We start from the raw sequence: 23,109 nt of genomic DNA on the forward strand, positions 1-23,109 counted from the left end.
TACTCTTCCATCAGACCTCTTGTGCCCCATTCATCTTCATCACCCCCACCAGCCACATTCACTGCTGCTACTTTTCTATCTCACTGGATCCAAGGTATTTTCCAGGTGCTCATTACTCATTGTGATTTTAAAAGCCAGTGTTAATATCCCAATAAAAAGCTTCCTTATTGCAAAAAAGAAAACAAACAGCCATTTCTAAACTAAGCTGGTTTCAAGTTCAGGAAGCATTTTGGAGGTCTCCATTTGGCACAATTCTCAGTTGCATCCACAAACAGTAAACTGACAGAAAGTCCAAATTATAAATTATAAATGCAGGACATTTTGTTAAAGGTTGCAGTACAAATATCAAAGAAGGCTTATCTACAAGAATAACTGTAGTACCAAGGATCAAAAGAAAAAAAAAAAAGATAATTTTGGGGTTTTTTTTCATCATGTAACAGTTAGCTAGAGATTCCACTACAACTCCTGTGCAGCTTTGTTATTAGGAATCAAAAGACTGACATAACACAATGCAACTTGAAGGGAATTGTGAAAACGGTTTCTCAGATTATTTAAACAGAGATAGGTTTGCCAGAGAGAAGGACAAGATAAAGAAAAAAAGGCATTATAGTCCCACTCCAGCTAGGAAATTTAACCTGATTTGAACACACATATTTTCAAAACTGCTACAAAATGACCTATTGATTTAACATCCTGTGATAACAATTCAGTAAGACTAAAGAGCTTCTGTAAACTAAAATTCCATTATTTCAATTAATCCACACTTCAATCTTCCCATTTAAAATATTAATACAAAGCAATAAAAATGAAGCAGAAACTTAAATATAGTTTCATAAATAGCTGACTTCAGAGACCAGAACCTTCAGATTCTGTTTGTAAAGACAGTTAATGAAACAAAGCAATCCATTCATTTTTCCCAGCTATTCCTTATGCTGTAGCCACATTAAATGTGCTTTTCTGAACAGCCTTTTCCAATGGCTGAAGCAAACAACAGCAGTAACTGAAAGACAGTTCTGAACAATTAATCAATGTCATGTAGATAGAAAATGACGGATGTTTTCCCCCATTCTCCGTCCTAGGAGCTGCCTGGAGGAAGCTGTCTCTGGGACTCAGCTGCATCACCTTGCTCTTATCACGTTCAGCTGAATGCAAGCAAACCACACAGTGCCACTGCAGTTTGATTAGGACAAAGCTGAATCCATTACCATCCCCTCCCCACATTTTTATTATTCCCCAGGGAGGCTTGAAATTTTCCCCCAAATGGAAAAAGCAGAAGAATTTAGGAGAACTGCTGTGTAAGCTTGGCCAGTACAGGAAAAAAGACATCCCTATGTCCATCCTGACTCTCTGTCACATAATGCATGTCTGACTGCAGGCTCTGCAGTACCTGTGCTCTAGACACTAGTACCGGTTTATTTGGATTCTGGCTTTTACCACCAGTAGAACTGTAAGCAATTGCATCTGTCACTTATGTCTGTGCAATACAATCACACAGGGGGCCAGCCTGCAGTCTGTGAGCCAAGGTATCTCTCAGTGCAGAAACCCTCCATCATCAAGAGCGTTCAGGCACAACACATCACGGTTTTGCAGTCTATAAAGGATTTGATCAAAACCAAAGATTCTACATGCAAGTCCCTTGTATGCATATCCGTAACATCCACTTAAAGCTTGGAATGACCCACGGCAATGAGTTTGTAATGTGAGGAACTACCCTGCCTTTCAATACAGCTTGGTGTCTCCTCGCTCTTTGATCCCAAAAAAGACTCAAAAGAAGTTACCAAAGGCAGCCAGCAATCAAGGTCTTTCAGGTTTCCTTCTTTTCTTTTCCAATAAAGAGTTTTATGAAGCTAACAGTGGGACAAGTAAGAACACAGTACTCAAAGCATTATTTATTCTGAACACCATTAAAATTTAAGAATCTTATGAAAGAGCTCACTGGAATTGTTTCAGAGAGCTGCCAGAAAACTGCAGTGGGCTTTGGGCTTAACACACTTAAACTACTGCACCGCTGGTGAAAATTACCTTAACAAATCCCCTACACTGTAAAGAACCACTGCTGGGGTTTGTGCCTTCCCAGTCACAAACTGGCACGATTTGATACCGTTCTGCACAGCAAGGTTGTCCTTGCTGGAAGCTGACAATTTAAACACAATCTAGTTTAAATAACTGCAGTCATCTAATGCAACACTGACTTGTAGCATGCAACAAAAAAACCAGCAAGTCTAAAAAGCATTACTCTGGGTAGAAAGTGGTTTCCATATACCACCTATCTTCTGACAATGGAAAACAGGGAAAGACTGAAACAGTTTGCGGTGGAGCCAAGAGCATTTCCCTTAAACTCAGGAATTTATCCTTAATCTTCCCATTCATCCTCTTAAACTGCAGGCACTTGCAGCTGTGCAGACTGCCACCTTCCCCTCTGGCCACTTCTCCTACTGAATCTCCAACCCAGTGTGATTCAACAAGCAGTTTCTGTTCTGAGCAGCAGCCACTGCCTTTTGGTATCATCCATCTGACCTGCGATACCTTTCTTCTGGGCTGGCTACTCTTACCAACTGTTTGCCAACTCCTTCTGTTGTATTGCTGTTCACCCTCTGCTGAAACTATCCTGAAGGTCTGTCTTCTCCACACATGCTCTGAGTATATTCTCTGAGGATTTTCTGTACCAAATTGACACTTTTCAACTGCTCAAGACAACCCAGGAATTGCTGCAAAGAAGTCTACACTGCCAGCTCAGTGAGGCTTGTACAGCTGCTTAAGGTAAAGAGTGCACTACAGAGATTCCCAGAGAGCTCAGGCACCACAAAGAGCTGCCACAGGGAATGATGAAAGCCAGGTCTTCCACAAGGTAGAGCTGCAGTGACCAAACTCGCTCACCTAGAAGTAGCTTAATTCACCACTTTTTGTAGTGGAGATTCTAAACTGTATAGCCTTGTCCCAAGCATTCTCTCAGCAGTGTGACAAAACTTTGACAAAACCACATTGTTGTTGCTGTTTGAACCATATTTCTTTGCAGCTGAACAACTTGCAAAGGGAGGCACCCAGAATGGCACATCTGTGTCATCAGTCCATCCAAGTTTTCCTGTCTAAATATGGGATTTCTATTATCTTTCAGTGAGACAGAACAGCCACGAGAAGAGATTCTCTCAATTTAGTACCCTGAAACACACACCTAAAAATGTTCCTGAAAAGTCAGCACAATCATTTTAAAATGGAGATTTTGATAAATACAACATAAGACTTGCCAGACTTAGTGTGACCTCAAAATTCTGGTTTTAATATTTACTAGATTTTAAAAGCCAGCATCATTTTTGGAGGTGCCACTTGTAAATAAATGAGACAGATTTCTATAGACACCATGTTGCAGCTGTAGACAGGCAAAACAGACACTAAAATCTTAATTAGGAGCCAAATTATCCAACTGGGATGCACAATAGTGAAGTATTTCAGTATAGGATCAAAACATTCAGACAGATTAATCGTGCCAGTGCTGTCTTCCTACTTTTAATAGTGCTGTCTAAGTAGACAAATCAACATTCTTTCAGTTTGTAAATTTACAAACAGCTTTCCAATTACAGAGACTGGAGATAAAGATAATCAAGGATTTTACAGGAGCTTAGTCATGTGAGTTCTGCTCCAGCTTTGCTGTGCTAGCCCCTTTAACACCATAGAAAAACAAATCAAGGTTTTATTTTCACTGCAAGGCAATATCAAGAGCACACAATGCTGACAATAGGCTGTTTTATTGCTAATAGAATTTGCCTGCATACAGAGCTGGGTTTTAACTTAATGCATTGTTACTGAAAAGGTTCTGTGGGTCCTTTAAAATAATTTTTGTAAGCATAGTAAATTCTTGAGACAATCAAATGAGAATGATGTAATATTTTGTTTGCTTAGCAGGAGTATTTCAACAAACAACAAAAGGAAGAGACTCATTTTTGGACCATTAAGGAGAAAAAGATACTGCTCTGGCATCTCAATTTCAATCTTCAAAATAAAGACATGTTCAAGCTATTAAAAGGGCTCTAAGAGAAGGTTTGTACTCTGTAGGGAGTCTACAATACACCACTGTTTTGTCTGAGAAAACCCAGGATATACTGCTTTTTTTCTCCAGTTTCTTTAATTTTAATTGCTTGCTAAACAGTTAAAGCATATCCAGCATGCTGATGCTGTTTTGTTTTACTTGACTGAAAATCAGTTTCAAGTCTCTTGTCACAGTCCATGAGGAAGAAAACTGGTTTTTCAGAACACATGAGTAGTAAGAGACTATCCCCCATTCACATATTATATCTAAATGAAGTGAACAGAAATTAGCCATCAAATATATCAGTTTGCATATATCCACTATATACAAAGCTACCCACCACAGGTCAAGCTGAAACTCAGTGGCAAATAATCAGTATTAATTCGGTGTAGATTTTATTACTCACTGTCCAGACCTTTGGACCCAGAATTAACCTCTCCCACTTCATGCCAGAGATGTACAAACATCATACATGGAGTGCAGGCTGCAGCAGGACCAGCAAAGGCAGCAGGTTGAGCTCTAAGACCCATTCTTTGCCTTGCAACTGCTTGATTCCGCCATCATTACAACAGATCAAAACATTCAGTCCTTTTTATGGCTGAGAAAATAGATCTATTTTTACAACAAATACCCTGGCATCAAACAGCTGAGAAAATTAGCTAGTTCATACTGCAGAACAAAACAATTTTGCCACGGCATAAAGGAGCATTTTCCAGTTAAATACCCAGCAGGTTTGGATAGCTGAAAGCTCAACCTCTTTTACAGAGCAAAACCAAATACAATCAGTGCTTTATAACCACTCCAGGCATGGCCCCAAAAGCTATAAAGCATCTGATAAGGGACTTTTAGTCAGCCTTACTATTTTACTCAGAACTAAAAATCTGAGGGAACCATTTTTCTTCACTGGGGAAAAACAGCCACTGTTCTGTCTGAAAGATGTTTTCAAGACATGAAAACATTTTACATGTGTTTTCCACTAGCAAATTCTTCTTTCACAACCTATTAAAAAGCTACAAGTGAATGCCATCATGGTAACACTGGTCAGATTACTGCAAGACTCAAATTGCATTGTTTCTGTTTATTTTCCAACATTTACTAGAAAAAAGAAGAGTTTATCTTGACCAATGGCATTCTGGCTTGGATGTGCAGTAGTGTGGCAAGCAGGACCAGGGCAGTGACTGTCCCCCTGTTCTGGGCATCGCTTGAATCCTGGGGTCAGTTTTTGGCCCCTCACTACAAAAAAGACTTTGAGGTGCTGGAGTGTGTCCAGAGAAGGGAATTGAGCTGGAGCAGGCTTTGGAGCACAAGTCTGATGAGAAGTGGCTGAGGGAGCTTGGGGGGGTCCAACCTAAATAAAAGAAGCCCCTCTACAGCCTTCAGGCTCTCTACAACTCCCTGCAAGGAGCTTGTAGCCAGGTAGGAGTTGGTCTTCTCCCAGGTAACGAGCAACAGGACAAGAGGAAATGGCCTCAAGTTGCACCAGGGGAGGTTTAGATTAGACATTAGGAAAAGCTTCTTCATGGAAAGGGCTGTAAAGTACTTGAACAGGCTGCCCAGGGAACTGTAGATGTGTCGCCCTGTGACACGGTTTAGTGGTGTCCTTGGAAGTGCTGGATTAATGACTTGACTCAATGATCCTAAAGGTCTTTTCCAACCTTAATGGTTCTATGAATATATCTAGTCAAAAGTGCATCTTCTTTGATGTTTCTCAGATTGCAGTAATGTATTTCTGAATCAAAGAATTTATACAGAGGGCTGATGAATACCAGTAAACACAGGTATGGATGGAAAGGCTTCAAATGATGCAAATATGTTTAATCTAATACAGTTACTTTTGCCTCCAGTTCACTTGCATTGAGGAAAGCCCTTCTGAAGACAAGGCTTCCCTAAAAGCTCAGTGCACTCAGAGTGGAGCTCGGTTCAACATGCCAGGCTGAATGAGAAGTGGTAACAAGCAGTGCTAATTCATTAACAAGTAGGACAAGAGAAGTGCTGGAAGTGCACGTTGAAACAGACTGCAAAATGAGCTTGAACAGTTTGTTTAGTTGAGAAAATGGAAAGATTGAGAAACAAAAAAAATTTGGCTAACCACAAATTATCAAGATGAATATTCATGTCACTTTTCAGACAAACAGAAGAACATAAAAAACAAAGATAGGGATATCTGTACTTATAACAACATGTCTTGACGAGAAAGATTTTTGGAACAATGAAGGAGAAGGATCGAAGTCAAGAGATCAAGAGAGGGAATGGTTTTTCCAGAAAAATCATGTAAATTAACATACATTCCTATATAAGTATCAGGAAGCACCTTCTGTTTGATGGGCTTATGTCATCAATGACCAACAGATGTCCCACAGAAATTAAGACTCGGATTACAAAAGAAAAGGAAATTACATCAGGAGTTTCTCTCAATCTTCTTGAACACTAGAAGCAAAAGGCAGACAATCCTAGATTTAAGTGGTAATTTAATGTAAGATATAAAACCAGACAGAATGGGCAAAAGGATGGGGAAGGGGAACTCAAATAATTACAAAAAAGAGAAAGAAAGAGAAAAATAGCTGTAACAAGATTTGTTATGGGAATAATGTTAAGAAATATGAGCTAATAAAAAGAAAGGAAGGAAGGAGTTACGGCACAAGTGGTCTTGAAGGTCAAGTTGGTTGTGTTCACACAGCCAGAGCACACTGTTTCTGCAGTTGCCTTCAGAAAGTCACCACACCTAGACCAGAACTCTAGACTGGGGCACACCTCCCAGTAATTTCACACAGTTGAAAAATGTCAAATGATCTCTGTAATATGAAATAACGTGCATATTTTAATAAATGTCATTGCGCTTTTTAAAAATGCGCTCTGTGATATTGAGATTTAATGAATAGCAGCAAGGAGATCTTAGCCAGCCTTGTCTAGGAAGAGAATCTGAAGTGAACACAAGCCAAGTACGAATGCACCAAAGCATGTGTGCACCCCAAGAAATGACAGGACTTAAGAAAGTGCAAATAAGAATAAAAAGTCTAAGCATGAAAGACAGAAGAGGTTTGTCAGATATCACAAACCTCAGTGCCTCTAGGAAAGAAGCTCCTGGTAAAAAGTTGTCATGGCTGGTAGCTGGAAGAGGCAACTGTAAAAGTAGTTCAACTGAGTGCAGAAGCATCCACACAACTTTTTCCATGCTTTCCCCTCAGTATGCCAGATCTATTTACAAACTGTTCAGGTCAGGGCCACACATTACCATGAGTTTATTAACTGACCAGCAGAAATGAGCCCCATTCTGAGGCTCCTCCTTTGGTCCTGCTAGTCTGCAAAGAAAAGGGGCTCTCAAAGACAATTGATTCATCACTGGGTGAGAGTTCAACAGTGGTGAGTGTTGGCCAAAGGGACACAAATAAAATAACAGCATAGAAATGTAACTGCTTCATTTCCTTGAATTGTAAAAAGTCTGTGAGAGTCTGAAAGAAAGTTCTACAGGAACAAGAGGCTAAGACCTGTTGACCTGTTGCATGTCCATCCCCTTGCATGACCATTCTATGAGAGTCATGGATATACTTGTGTCTATAAAGCAAGGAATATTTCACTACTTGTACAAAATGTGCTTTCAAGACTTCAAGAATAGAACTAATTAAACCATTAACAAACATCACTTTATAGTCTTCAAAACCTCACCTCAACAGTTTATCATCTCAATTTTGTTTATCCCTGATGACAACGAAAACCCTTCTACTTGCATCACATTCAAGGTGAAACTTAGTACTTAACCATTTTATAAAAATTTACAGCAAACCTATTCAATACTTCAAGTTCATGGCTGTGAGCTCTTGAAAACTGTTTTCATTTTACAGAGTAACCCCACTGTGGCAGATACAACCTATGCATACATTCATTATCCCTTGAAATACAGGACAGTTCAGGAGGGCTACAAGGAATCCTGTGCAATCACTTGACAAATTTGATACTTCAGAATATTAGTAATGTCAAATTTTATAGAATGTCAATTGCAGAGTTCTGGTCTTACATTTTTCTGCATCAGAAATGCTTTGATACAGAACTTTTCTCACCAAAATTCCAGTATGCAGCTATACAAGTATAAGATATATGCCCACTTACAAGATACTTATGCATACATTTATGTGTAATTTTAAACCAGAATTTTGCACACAGATACTTCCCTGGTTTGATGAGACAAAAAAAAAAATCCTTCAACAGCAGCTGAAAGATTTATTTACTAGTTCTTTTTGACATTTATGTAATTCTGGAAGTATTTTGTATCTAGATTTAATGGTAACAGCACTGTAACACAACTATTGTTGCACCCCAACTGAGTTTAAATATACCTGCTTCTACAGGAATTGGCTTCTCCAGGAGAAAAATTGTCTGTTTCCAGTGCGTTTTGGTACACTGGGGACCAGTTGAAAACAAGACCTGCAATGGGAGAGTTCAAGAGTTTGATTAAAAACAATCTTTTTCATATCACACCACATCAATCAATTACCAAACACAAATGCATACGAAGCCTTTGCTACAGCAAAACAGACTCGCTGCCAAACATCTTGACACAAAATAAAATCCTCATCTCTGAAAGACACTTTTAAAATGCCTAACCCCAAATACTCACCTTGTTGTGGCAGTTCTTCTCAAAAAACACATCAAAGTAACCAGCAATTGCCTATAAAAAAGAGGTGAAAATGTAAATACAATAAAGGAATAACAGTGACACTCAAGAAAAATTCTGTAATTCACATATGCATTTATTGGAATTTCTACTTCTTTTCAAGTGTTTACTAAGAGAAACAAGCTTATATTTACGCTTTCAAGTGTGCTAGAAATCCTAGGTTAAAAAAAAAAAAAAAAAGCTGCCATTACACCCTTACTCTACTTGAGAATATTCAGCCCACTGTAACTGCATTTTATTACGCATCAGATTTTAGTATGCATTTCCAAAACAACCCACCCACACACCTTAACTGCAACCAGAATCATACATGAGAAAACAGCCTTTCAGATGCACAAACCCACAAGCACAAAACTCAGTCCTTGTCCTGTCCATGACCCTCAGTAAACACAGACCAAGTATCACTCCCAGAGAGAATCTGCATGATTTGTTCACTCGTTGTGTGGCTAAACAGGAATTTCTACAGAAGCCCCCTGTGAACACAGGCAGAGCACAACCAGGCAGGGAATCCTTTTCTTCCTCTACTACATACACAGATAAGGAAAAACATTCACAAATGCCTCCTGCTGGCCCTTCCAGCAGGCTACCAGATTCTCATAGTAACTCTCCATATGATTCCTTCTCTGTCCCTCTTGCTATCCCACTCCTAACCTCAAGAGCCTCTCTCTTCAGTGCCTGATTCATTAGTGGGACTTTTCTTCCAGTTTGAATAGGAAAAGAAAGCATAAGACTAGTTTGGGTTGGACAGGACCTAAAAGATCATCTTGTTCCAACCCCTGTACTATGGGCAGGGACAACTTCCACCAAGCCAGGTTGCTCCAGCCCCATCCAACCTCACCCTGAACACTTCCAGAGCTGGGGCAGCCACAGCTTCTCTGGGCAACCTGTGCCAGTCCCACACCACCCTCACAGGGAAGAATTTCTTCCTAATACTAATAGATATAAAATGTTCACACACAAAACACTATATTGGCACTATTAGTCACTCAGTCTTTTAATGCTGGACTGCTTTCTTGACAAGAAAATGGCTTGTGAGAGTCCTAGAAACCCAAATAAACAACTGGAAGATGCTAATAAAACATCCACTTCAGTCTCATCCGTGAAATCCTGTCCATGCTCACCTTTATTTGCTTCCTCCTCTCCTGTGAAAAGGCTAATGCACATCAGACCCTGGTACCAAGGCAGTTGTGGTTTTCTATCACATCAGCCTGAAGAAATAACCCGCAGAGAGCTTACGAGTAACCACAGTGAGCTGAAGTTACTCAGCTGGGGACTCTCTCCATCCCTGCCATGCGAGGATGGGACTCTCTGCCATCAGCTGCATGCAAAGAAGGTATGTACCAATGCAGTGATGGCAAGCCTGTTCCATGAGAACTCACTGCAAACAACCCATTGGAACCTCTCTCTTACTGCACCAGGGTTCTTCTAGTCCAGGACCAGGAACTGGTTGTTCTGAAAAGCTAAAAAGGGCAGTTTCTATAGCACACCCCTCATATAGATTCACACAACATGGTGATGGAAAAAAAATGAAAACATGGTTACAAAATCAGGGTATAGGTTTTTATCACTAAGAAATATATAATATGAATAAGTCATTCTGGTATTTTTCCTCTCTAGTCTAAATCCAAAGCAGATGTTGCCAACACAATGAAGAATAAAATGCATTAAGCCACCAAAACTATGCTAAAGTACCTGTTTTTCAACAAAGGGCACTCCAGACAAGCCTGGCAAGTTCCAAATTCCAATGTGGCTTAAGAGTTAAAATACAAAACAAACCATGGAGACACTGAGAGCCCTTCATGACAAATGAGTGTCAGACAGTGGAAACAGTGACTCTTCCAGCCCTTTAGTGAATCCTATCACTCAATCTGAGAATCTCATTCCTAAGTAAATTAAAGCCTTGTCTCTAATATGCCCTTTGAGTAAAGATTGAGAAGGTTTTGACAAAGTTCTATTGACCCATCAGACTACTTTTATTGATGCACAATCTTTTCTGGACATTAGTCAGAGATCTAGCAAGTCATACAAAATATTTTTCAACCATCAGCTCAATACTGCTGGTACACTTACAAACAAGAATTAGGATGTGATTATTGCAGGAAAACAAGGTTGTGACAACAAAAATACATCGAGGAGAAAACAAAATCTGGCTTTCAGAGAAAACGAGACAATCAAACTACATCTTGGATCAAAAAGCCAGGCAGACAGACCTCGCTAAGGTGGATGCAAATATCCATACACTTGGTAACAAGAGGTGACAGAATCACCCTACATGCTACCTTGAAAAGGCTCCAGAGAACTATTTTTTGGGGTCAAGTTCAGGTTGAAAAGAAACTCAGTTACAAGCAAAGAAAGTGTTCCCTGCTGGCTCTCCGGTGTTAAGGGAAACAGGGTTTGTACCTTTTGTAAATTACTAGATAAATAACTATTTTGTTCTTTACAGTATCAGTGGTTTCTCTATCTGAAACAACCTGAAACACTGACTTTGAATAGCTAATCCAGAGCAGTAATAATAATTATTACACATCACAAAGATCACCTTAATCAGAGCTCCAGGGATTACAGAGAACAAGAGCTCTACATTGATCCATTAATTTCTTTTTGTTATGCTCTAAAATGGATAGGATAGTGTTCAATATTGAACACTGAAATAACTGTTGAGCTAAAAGAAACCAAAAATAGAAAAATATTATTGCTCAAGTTCCTGAGGATATGCTCCTGTGAACAGCTCTGGGAAGTCCTCAAAATTCTGTCAGTTAAAACTGGGCAGTGGAGGCACCCCAAAACTGAAACACACACTCTGGTGAGTTGTGTCAAGAGACAACCCCAGCCCTGTTTAGCTGAACAGAAATTATATTTTTAAAGTTAAATACATTGAGGGGAGAGCTTGAATGACATTTTGAAAACTAACTATAAGAGCACATATTGCAATTCAGAAATCTAATGAGTATCTTTCATTAATAACTTTCAAAATGTTTTTGAACCTACTAAAAGAACCAAGCACACACACACTTGGTTTGATGATTTCCTTTCTGAAGTTAGTTACAACTATATAATTTGTTTTGACCAACAGTGTGTTTAATCTCCATCTCTCGTATTTTAAACCTTTGGGAAAATAAGAAGTCTAATACCAAACCCAGTAGTTACTGACCACCTGCAAAATTTGTTTAATATTCCCTATGACAGCTATTCTACAAGCCAATTACAGCTGAGGAAATAGAAAAAGCAAAAAAGCACTGAATTAATACAGCCCACTTTGATCGCCTGTGGCTTACCGTTTAAAAATAAGAAACTGAAAACGTTTAAAGCTGTTCAACAGAAACAGTTATTTGCAAATATCCATCTCAACTCCATGCCAAAGCCTCCCAGTAACATCCAGCCTTCTTTTCCTCTCCCTGAATTCTCATGGAAGACTTTGTTTGATAGATTGCATGTGTTGCCCTGCCAGTAACATCACCCTGAAAGGCACTCAAATTTATCCAAATCAGACATTATTTTAATGAAGTAAGTTCAGTTTTATTTCTGAACATACACCCTTATAGGAGGCATTAAAATCACCAGCTGTTCTCAAGAAAACGGATTGTTTTGTATGGTCCTCCATAGTTTGTGTATATTCATATATGCTCATTCAAACACAATACTATGCTTAAAATTTTAATTATATTGTCAGTGTTCTGAAAACTTTCTGCTTTTGAGCTGTTTTGTCATCTTTTGTCTCCCCCAAGCCAAAGGGATCTCAAGCCAGCTAAACAGATACCTAGAGACTCCTTACAAAGAGCACACCCAGCCTTCCTAAAACCCACCAGATGATTCTGCAGAATGACACAAGGAAGACTTGGAGGTACTGGAGAGGCTTCACAGAAAGCAACGGAGCCGGGCCAGGGTCTGGAGCACGAATCTGATGAGGAGGAGCTGAGGGGGTTGGGGGGGTTTAGTCTGGAAAAAAGGAGGCTCAGGGGGGACATTCTCACTCTCTACAACTCCCTAAGAAGAGGCCTTGAGAAAATGGCCTCAAGTGGCACCAAGGGAGTTTAGACTGGATAGCAGGAAAAATGTCTTCACCGAAAGGGCTGTCAAGTACTGGAACAGACTGTCCAGGGAAGAGCTGGAGTCACCATCCCTGGAGTGATTTCAGTCATGTGAATGTGGCACCTGGGAACATGGTTTAGTGCTGGACTTAGAAGTGCTGGGTTAGAGGTTGGACTCAATGATCTTGAAGGTCTTTTCCAATCTAAAGAATTCTATGTATGCCTCCAGAAAAACATTGAAGGATACAAAGGCACAACACAGTTCTAATTATTTGTCCTCTCAGTGTTTTGCAAAAAGCTTGATATAAACCATTAGAATTTCTGCTTTTACACGAAGCAGTGGGAGTCACAGAATATTCTAGGTTGCAGATAAGGATCATTGAGCTCACGGCTCATATGGGATTAATGCCTCAACCTTGGTATTATGAGCACCATGCTCTGACCAACTGAGCCAATGGTTCAGTCTTCCTTGAAAGAGCTTTGCAAAACTAAAATCTCTGACAGCATCACACAGGTCTGTTTCAACATATTCCAAAAACCCCTAAACCAAAACAAGCACCACCACTCTCAAGCTGTATTAGTGTAAGCACTGCACCACTTCAGAAACTGATGTGTTGGGACAAAGGAAAAAAAAGGTAGAAGTACACACACATGAAGCTTTCTTCAATTTTATCTACAATCACTAGTCCTGTGTATTTAAAACAAGATCTCACAAATCTCACAAATATTTTTTTTAACAAAAAAATAGCTACAATATTGTGGGTTTGTTTACTATCTTCTTTTAAGGAATTTACACCTTCCCTTCTTTCTTTTTGTAACTTGTTGGTGTTTATGGTGAAATGCACAATTATGTATCTTTTATGTTTAAGTGCATTTCAGAGAAGGATTTCTGTAGAAGTGGAGTTCAAAATATTTTCCTTTCATTTGACTTTTGAACAGTATCCCAAATTGCAGCAGCTACAATAATCACAAGCATCTATTAAATATGCAATAATACAAAGAAAGAGATTTCCAATGTCTACAATTTGAAGTAAGATTCAGTCCTCTCCTCTGGTTGTTTAATTTATCACATGCAGCAAAATATAAGAAAAAAAAAAATCACAAGTGGCATACTAGAAGGAATCACAGACACATGCCTATTAAAATGAAATACAGGGCTGGCCAGATTTTCATTAAACATCTCTTTTACAAGTCAAACTAAAGAAAAGGAACAAGAAAATAACTTCCCCATAAATTCTAAATGATGCTTTACAACTACTGCCTTGGATTCTTTTTTTTTTTTTTTTTTTAAAGCATAATGATAGCTGTTATTTCTCCTACTGCAATTTCTCTCATCTTTTTGTGACACCTTTGACAGCTCATTTACAACTTCACCTACAACTAATCAGTAAGAATTCAAACCTTCTTTGGAAAAATCTTTCAAGTGCCAGTCTCCTGAATACCATGGAAGAGGAAAACAAAAATAAATAATTACAACTCCAGCCTGACACATGCTCAAGCCACAAAGGACAGTAAATATTAGGAAACACTACCAAAACATTATTCTTCCTGTTCTCAAATAACTTGCCAGGAGAAAAGGCAAGCTATGAGAACAAAAACTCCAACCCCAAAACAAAGCCAATATATTTACCCAGAGAACTAAAGTGGCCAAATAAGGAATGAAGGAAATGTTAAGGATTAGATACACATTAATAGATATACATTACTGAGACTGCAGAGCAACATCCTGCAAAGGTCAACAAAGAGTTCATTCAACTAAAACTAAAATATTCCTGAAATTAAAATAGCAGCCACAAACTCCTACCCAATTTTGTCAACCCCACATTTTGATGAAAAGTTCATGTAGCTTAAGGTCTTCATTTGTTACTTAGGGTTTTCTAAGGTGTCCATGCAAACATATGAAAAACCTGTAATTTAAGCAGGTCCTCCCAGTAAGATTCACTTGTCTTCAAACTGTTCTTCTTCCCTCCCAGCTAAATGATTTCAAGAATATTTTTCTCCTCATTTATTGATGTAACATGTACCAAATATAATAAAAGCACAGAAAGCTTTAACATACAAGTAATGAATATGCATTATTTATACTCTTCCACTCAGAGCCTTTAGTTGAAATGCAAAGAAAAGTCTAAATTTTAATTCAAATACATCTGAATATTAAGGCTTTTTTCCTAAAGAAAATGGCTGGCTGTACATGCAGCACTTTAACAGGACAAAACAAATGAGACTGCTCCTTTCCTTATGAGGACTCAAAGGCAGCCTTACCAATTCACTTAGGAACAAGGAAATTAAAAATTATCATCATCACTATCACCTACAGTGAGTAATTTATCATTCTTGCTCTTCACTAGTATCATGTTCCAACAGTGAGTGGCTACAACAAATACAATTAGACAGCTGGCCACAGAAGTGGGAGATAATGTGCTTTTGATGGAGTTTATCCAAGCATGGAGGTGGAATGTTTGTCATCCATGCAGCAGAGTTGCTGCATTTTTATCACAGGGAAAAGAAACCCCTGGCAATTAAAACCTAGCAATTTTGTGTTTTAAAGATTAATAATCTGGACATCACTGCAGAGGAGGCTACAGATAAGTAAACAGATGAGAAGGATAAAACCTGCTTTGTAACATGGCTGAGCAGTATTTCCTTTACTCAGAAATCGGGCATTCAAGGTGGATTTAACTGTGGTATCCAAACCAGATTTCCAACTTCTAGCTTAAAAAATTTAGTTTCTCACCTAAGGTTGGAACCAAAGATTCATATGGTAATACTTCTTGTTGGCTCCCAAGTGGAAGACCTGATATCAAGAAACAAAACTGCCGAACACTTAAGAAAATTTCAACAAGCAAAGATTTTTTCCTTGGTCAGAATAATTTTCTCTAGTCAACTCAGCTTCCTTTTTCCTCCTGAAGGTTTTAATACATCAGTCACGTCCTCTAGTTCATTATCCTTCTTTCACCTCCTTCCTCCCTCCCACTCTTTATACACATACCCTGCTCTTTGACAAAATCTCCTGGGAGCAATGAAGAGATACTGCCATTTTCCTCTCAGGGGATATTCTTATTCAGCTAGCAAAGATCAACCTTGATAGACTCACAGGGGAAACGCTTGCAAACAAAAGCGAAAGTTTGTCAATTGATTTCTATACTGAGGGTAATGACCATTATATTTTATCTCAAAAGCTCACACAGTGATCAACTTAGAATACAATTAATGGAGTATTTTTCTAGCAGCATCTACTAACTGATATTAGCCAGATGTCTCATTAAAATCAACAGTGACAAACTCTAGCTCTTTATTAGGAAAATGCACTTCTGCAGGCTAACTGTTGTGGGTTTTGTTCCTATTATCTTTGTAGAACTGAAATCAAGTCAACTTGCAATAGAAGTACTTTGGAACAATTTCATATAATGATTCCATGCAACTGTTTCACACTTTGAAAATCTTCAATCTTTGAAACCTAAAATAATTATATACAAAATTAATGCTAGAAAATGCTTCTTTGTGGCAAAACATGCCAGGAATCAAGAAAAAATTAACAGAAGCAATATATTCTCAGAAAAAAAGCATTAACTACCTCACCACCCTGTCTCAGAACTTTTAAAAGACTAACCAGCACATAAAATATCATACTTAAAAGGTTTCTTTTTGCTCAATCATTTTTTATTCCTTATGTATATTAGATTTTTTTTGGGAAGATATTTAATTCCTTGAACATCTGGAAGGAAAAAAAAAAAAAAAACTATTTAGAGCCTTAGTAATTTTTTAAGGCTATGACTCAAGGTATTAAGGAGCATCTGCAATACACTCAAGATGCACCTACAGTAAGACATGAGACTCATCTCGTATGAGCATGACCTAATACTCTGCTAGGGTTTTTTTTGGTCACATAGAAGTATGAAAGTAGTTTCAAATAGGTGGAAGGACAAACAAATCAGATGTGTCAATGCTATGCTCTTAGTTTTGTGAACTGCACAGTTTTTTATTTTACATAAGCTCACCACAATGGCTGGGCATTCATGTCCTTAGTACATTCATCCAAACTCAGAAAACAGTCAGCTGAAGAAAAAAATAAAGACAGATTTTAGAGGAATTTAACATTGTTTTACATGGGCGGATAGTGATAGGACAAGGGGGAATGGTTTTGAACGACAAGAGGAGAGATTTAGAGCTGGTATTAGGAGAAATTCTTACTGTGAAGACAGTGAGGCCCCGGCACAGGTTCCCCAGAGAAGCTGGGGTGCCCCACCCCTGCAACTGTTCAAGGCCAGGCTGGGTGGTGCTCGGAGCAACCTGATCCAAGGGGTGGGACCCCTTGGGCACGGCAGGGGGCTGGAAGTAGAATCATCTTTAGGATCCCTTCCAAATCAAAGCATTCTATGGTTTTGCCACAGAACCATGAAGTGAAGCCTCTCCTGCCTGACAGATCCTGGGGGTGCTCCAAGCCATGACCAAAGCAAGTGTGGTAATGAGTTGCTAAAAACTGCAATAATGGTTCTGACTCCTGTCAGCTTTTCCAGCATCCTGTCCTGTTAGCAAAGACAGGCAAACAGGCTGATGGGAGGAAGCAGCAGACCCTGATAAGGCTGTTAGTTCTAGAGATACAAGCTGAGAGTTTAGCTCTTCAACTATTACGTTGCACATTCCAACCAAAAGAGCACACAACCCTTTTCTCTAACTACTTGCTAAATTACTTCCCATCAGTGCAAAGCTTCTGCAAAACCAAGTTCAGCAAGAGCAGCCTGCCAACACACTTCAGAGCAGGAATGTCTGCCTCACACTGCTCTGCATGCACACAGCGCCCTGGGAGGGAGCATGGAAACCTCCCCACACAGCCAGGGACACTGCAAACCAGGAGCTGCTCTGCAAGAGGATCCCCAGAACAAGTAACAGAACTATGTGCCCCTACATTTTTCAGTTGCCTGGTTTCTAAGGACAGATTATTCAACAGAGACCCTAGCTCTGATGGTAACACTGCTCTGCTATCAGCAATGTTGATGGCAACATCAAGAATAAGACAGCCAAATCTGCTTCTACACTTCTGTGGCTGAGGAAAAGCTGCTTTGAAATGAAATACAAGCATATAAAGATGGATTTCCAAACTGCTATTTTTGTGGAGTATTTTTTGCAAATAAAGCAAAGACATTTTGAAATGTTCATATTTTAAAAAAACCCTGAAAAATCCTAAGAGACCCAGAATTTTGGGAAATGTAGGCAACTTTTCTTTTTGTGCAGAAAATGAAAAGCCAGTAGAACAACAAAACATATGCAAACAAGAAAAACATCAAATATTATTTTCAAAGGACAAATTGCAATCTTAAAGCATCTCCTCAAAAATTTCAACATAAATAATGGACTTTTATTGTTCATTTACTGCAAGGCTAGGCAGCCTGATATGATGGATGAACTGTCAACCTTCAACTAAACTTCTACAATCCATCATAGAAACTGTGGAAATTTCACTCGAAGTGTCAATAAACCTAAATGATGAAGTGCAAAACACTTTACAGCATTCTGATCATTTTTTAGAACCTGCATTCGCTGCAAAATTTCAAAAACAGTGCTCTTGCCCCACTTCCCTCCCCTTCTTCTTGGAAGTCATAAAATGCAGGTATACATCTTGATTTATATGCCAATGATGCCACAGAATCACAGAACAGAAATGAGGTTTTTGTAAGAGCTTAGTGCTGGGGAAAACAATGTTTATAAAATAAGCTATTTTACCCAAACATCAGAAAGATGACCAAAATTTTGTAAATATTCCTGTTTAATCAGTTTTTCAAATATGGCCAAATTAAGAAAATTAAACCAGGGCTGCGGTGGAGCTTGATCTCAAATCAAACCTGACTCTCCCCTGAGGCAACTAGATTTATCCTATGATACCTTGAAACAGGAGGGGTTCCATTGGTATGCACAGTAAAATATACAGACTTCCACTGAATAAACCCAAAAATGCTACTGTGTATACACCTTTATATATATATATATATACTGTATATATCACCTAATTTGGTGATAACTGACAAGTAAATATGAAGTATTTGTACACACCTACTATTTAAAAGTTCTAATGATTTAAACTATACACATGGGAAAATTTCAGTTTTTGACACCAACAAACTCTTATGCAGACTGCTACTCTGCAAAAACGTTGGCAAATGTAGCAGCACGACCTAACATCCAAATCAGGAATTACATTGCCTGATGCAGGCATCCAAGATTTTGTCATCACCCTAAGCAGTTTATATCATACAGAAACATATTCTTTGTGTCCATGTCAGAGGAAGCCTTCTTTGTATACTCTTCTTTGTATACTCATGCAAAATCCCAATAAACCAGCTGTAGCAGAATTATCTCAATATATTAGAAGTAAGCTAAAAATTACCCCTTTACACTTGACTTTGTGATGTGACTTAAGCATGAAACTCCCAAAAGTTTCACAATACTCCAGAGGGCAAAAATTTCAGGTTTTACTACAGATTTCAGAGCATAATGCTCTTTTGTCAAATGTGATGATGGTATTTTAATAAATTGTTAGAAAGCACCTAGAATTTGTATTGCATAGAAAAGCAAATTACTGACATTACTGTAAAAATTAGGCCATCCTGCCTTTGCTTTTAATGTAGTGTTTGAAACTCAATGCATTACTTAGGCAAGCTAACACCAGACTTTTGTTGTGTTTCAGAAAATGGGCTAGAGAACAAAAGAGAAAGATGCCAGCACTAAGGCTCCTCACCCTTCCCTTTCCTCACCTACCTGCATTACCCCATAACACCATTACTGGAGTATTACATCCATCTCTCTTCACAGAAAGAGCTGACACCTCTGTACTGCAGAGCTGACACTCTGTACTGAAATGAATGTTTCAAGGCAAGGACTGATGATAAATGAAAGATAATTAATGGATTGTTTTAGTCCAATGTAATACCGACCATGTATGAAGAAACTGCAATTGTCTTACCGTACACTGTGTGCTCATTGTAATGCTCAGGGTGAAATCTGAAGAGAATTCCAAGTCTGGAGTGGATGCAGTGTTGCAGTCGATATGCTGTCAAAAAGGGTAATAAAATTCTGTCAGTAACAGTGAGGAATGTCAATTAAGACCTCCCTTTAGACAAAGGCTGTTCAGTTGTTCTCATTATGAGACAACTTTTATAAGGCAATACTCTTTCAGCTTTCCAAAAAACGGGAAGAGACTAAAAAACTACCTAATGCCATGTGACAAAACACCTGAAACTCCTCTTCCTCACACGTCTGAATAAACAGAGTGTAGTGGTATGGAACTACACATTCTGTTCAGGGAAGTTGCTTCTTGATGGCAGCTGCCCCTTGTTGAGAGTAAGCAGCTTTCACAGGCATCTTGACCAGTTTTACCCCTTGTTCATGTAGTCACATGGTAAACTACAGCATCAAACTAGTGTGGGTTAAAACCAGGGAGTTTTGATTTGCCAGATTGGCTTTGTATCCATCTCAGAATAACTGAGGTTGAAAAAGACCTTTGGAGAATCCCCTCTGCAGTCTTTCACTGGACTCACTCCAGGACAGTCATCTCACTCCTGCTGTGGGTGGGGAACCTGCGACTGGACAGGGCACTCCAGAATTCATCTCCCTGGGGTACAAGAGAAGATGCATCTCTCTTGGGCTGCTGGTGATAAATCATCTTCCTAATGCAGCCCAGAAGGCTGCTGGCTGCCTCTGCCACAAGGGTGTGTTTTACTGGCTCATGGTCAGCTTGGTGTCAACCAGAACCCTCAAATTCCTCTCTGCAAAGCTGCTTTCCAGCCAGGAGGTCCCCAGCCTCCGTGGGTACATGGGGTTATTCTTCCCTTCTCTCTGCAGGATTTCACATCCAGCTCTGAGGTCCTCAGCACAAGAGGGACATGGAGCTGTTCGGAGTGAGTCCAGAGGAGGCCACCAAGGTAATGCAGCACCTCTCCTGTCGGGAAGGGCTGAGAGAATTGGGATTGGCCAGCCTGGAAAACAGAAAGGCTTTGGAGTGACCCACATGTGGCCTTCCAGCAACTGAATGGAGCCTGCAAGAAAGATGGAGAGAGACTTTTTCAAAGAGCGTGGAGTGGCAAGGGGGAATGGATCCAAACTAAAAGACAGCGGGTTTAGATTTGATATTAGGAAGAAATTCTTTACTGTAGGGTGGTGAAGCCCTGCACAGGCTGTCCAGGGAAGCTGTGGCTGCCCCATCCCTGGAATTGTTCAAGGCTGGATTGGAGGGAGGTCTGAGCAGCCTGGGATAGTGGAAGGTGTCCCTGCCCACAGCAGGGAGCTGGAACTGGATGATCTTTAACCTAAAGTCTTTTATGAATTTTCATGCTGCCCTGTTTTTCTTTAGGGAATGTTTTGCTTCCTATAAAGTTACATTATGAACTATATAGAACAAGCAGCACCTGATGTGAGCAAACACACCAAAGTACCTTCCGTAATAATCATAATGATGAATGGGAACATTTTTAAACTTTCCCTACAAAATATAATCCATTTGTTCTGTGGGATAGCTATTGATTAAAACAATTTACCTATAATGCCACTGTTCCTCAACTCATTAATTTTACTACTTTGTACTGTAACTCCAGCAAACAAGCACATCCCATTGATTTTAAGTTATTTTTAAAACCATGATGGCTAAATGAGAACAAATGAGTATAAAGCCATTCAGCACAACAGTTATGCTACATGCTGCACGATGACAAAATGTGATAAGCCCCTACATCTGAGCTGGACAGTGACTGCTCATGACAGCATGGATTAGAAAGGGATATGCAAGCAATGCTACCAGTAGAGCATTGCCAAAATAAATTTGGCTTTGGAGAGAAGAAATCATAGAACAGAACAGGCTAAATATGGGAAAATTACCTTACTAAAAGCTCAAACTTGGTAAAAAAGCAATTAATACAAACCTTCCAGTCTTAGCAGCATGAACCTTTCTACATTTTTATAATTTTGAAAATGCCAAACTTTGTGTGTGCCAAGTGAATTTTTGCCCCTCCTCCATAAACCAAGGAAAATTCTCATATGCCTCCTAAGCATTAAGCAATATGGTACCTTAATGACACTGGCTGCAGATATCAGTGTGTTTGGATCCAGCACCTCCACAACAGCTTCTGGAATGACAGCTTTCTTCATACAAGACATGTCAAAGCCGTACACATCTTCCCAGAAAAGCAGCTTGTCCACATGTTTATTCATATCCCCAACAGCTACCAGACTGATGGTGCACAAGTCAGGATAAACTGTAACAATAGAAATAGAGTAGTGAAATTTTATTTTACACACAAAGGATTTTTTTACTCCTTTGTCTAAAAGTGATAACATCTCAAAAGAATAAAAAAATAACTTTTTTTAGCTCTTGCACAAGACATTTTTTCTGCTGCTTTACTTTCTAGAGTCCCATTTGTCCACAGAAGAGGCTACACATAAAAATTTAATTTTCACACACTAGTCTGGTATTTTCTATTCATAACAAAATATCTTTGTAGTTGCATCCTACTACCAGGAAATGATTGCAAACTTGATGTCTGAAGAAAATAATTTGGAACAGCCTCTTCTGGCTTCTGTACAGAGACTAACCTAAAATATATTCCATAACAGTAGACAGACACCCAAACAGAAATTCAGGAAAGGGCTTTGTAATAACAGGAAACCTCTGTGAAAAGGCCTTATTTTCAGAAAAAAACATATATTCTTACTCAAGAGTTTAATCCCTGTTTGCTATCAGTTCTGGCTGATCCCTACCTTACAACCTAAAAAATGATTTCTGGGTACTGGAAATAACTTTTCTGTCTGCATCTGAAGAGTTGGAAGTGTTCCAACAGACAGAAGAGAACCTAATGGATTCCTTCCCTCCCACTTTCAGGATAAAGCTATCATTATCATTTTACACTATTTTCACATTTGTGCTTTTTCTTCTCCCAATAACACCTTCAGAACAAGCAACTATTTACAGCTTTTACAAATAGTAGTGGAAGACTGACATTTGCCTTTTCAACAGCTGCCAACAAAGTCAGTCAATCTCTTGGCAATCTCACCTGACTGGAAAACCCAAAAAGAACAGCTGCTGTGTACATGGCTGTCTATAACCCTAACAAATAGTAAAAGAAGCTCAATTTATATCTTGAGCTAGGTTTCTTTTTACAAAGAAATTCCCATGTTTTGTTATTTAGAGTTTTAAAGCCACTAAAGTCATATACATTGAATTCTTGACCTGATTTAAAAAAAAAAAAGTCAACTAAAACACCCTATTTAATTTAATTTTATTTTATATTAATACATGAAAGAGGCAGTGTTAATAAAACTGAAGCCAAGTTTTTCTCTTCCTCCCCAGAATCTGATGAACTGTAAAATTAATTTTTTCTTCAGCTTTTCTTGAAATTACAGTT

The 23,109-nt window shown here is 38.9% G+C and overlaps 1 protein-coding gene across 1 annotated transcript in view; it reads right to left on the reverse strand.

The window, feature by feature from the left end:
- PRMT3 (protein arginine methyltransferase 3) overlaps positions 1-23,109 on the reverse strand; it is a 55,344-nt gene that overhangs the window by 1,436 nt on the left and 30,799 nt on the right. The window contains exons 11-14 of the mRNA XM_041461864.1: positions 21,776-21,963; positions 19,680-19,766; positions 8,637-8,687; positions 8,356-8,443 (exon numbers count right to left, since the gene is read on the reverse strand). Of these exons, the coding sequence (XP_041317798.1) occupies positions 8,356-8,443; positions 8,637-8,687; positions 19,680-19,766; positions 21,776-21,963 (414 nt within the window). The remainder of the gene's footprint in view (positions 1-8,355; positions 8,444-8,636; positions 8,688-19,679; positions 19,767-21,775; positions 21,964-23,109) is intronic.

This window comes from Pyrgilauda ruficollis, unplaced genomic scaffold (assembly GCF_017590135.1).
Source record: "Pyrgilauda ruficollis isolate IOZ18807 unplaced genomic scaffold, ASM1759013v1 scaffold156, whole genome shotgun sequence".
In the NCBI taxonomy this organism is placed as follows: Eukaryota; Metazoa; Chordata; class Aves; order Passeriformes; family Passeridae; genus Pyrgilauda; species Pyrgilauda ruficollis.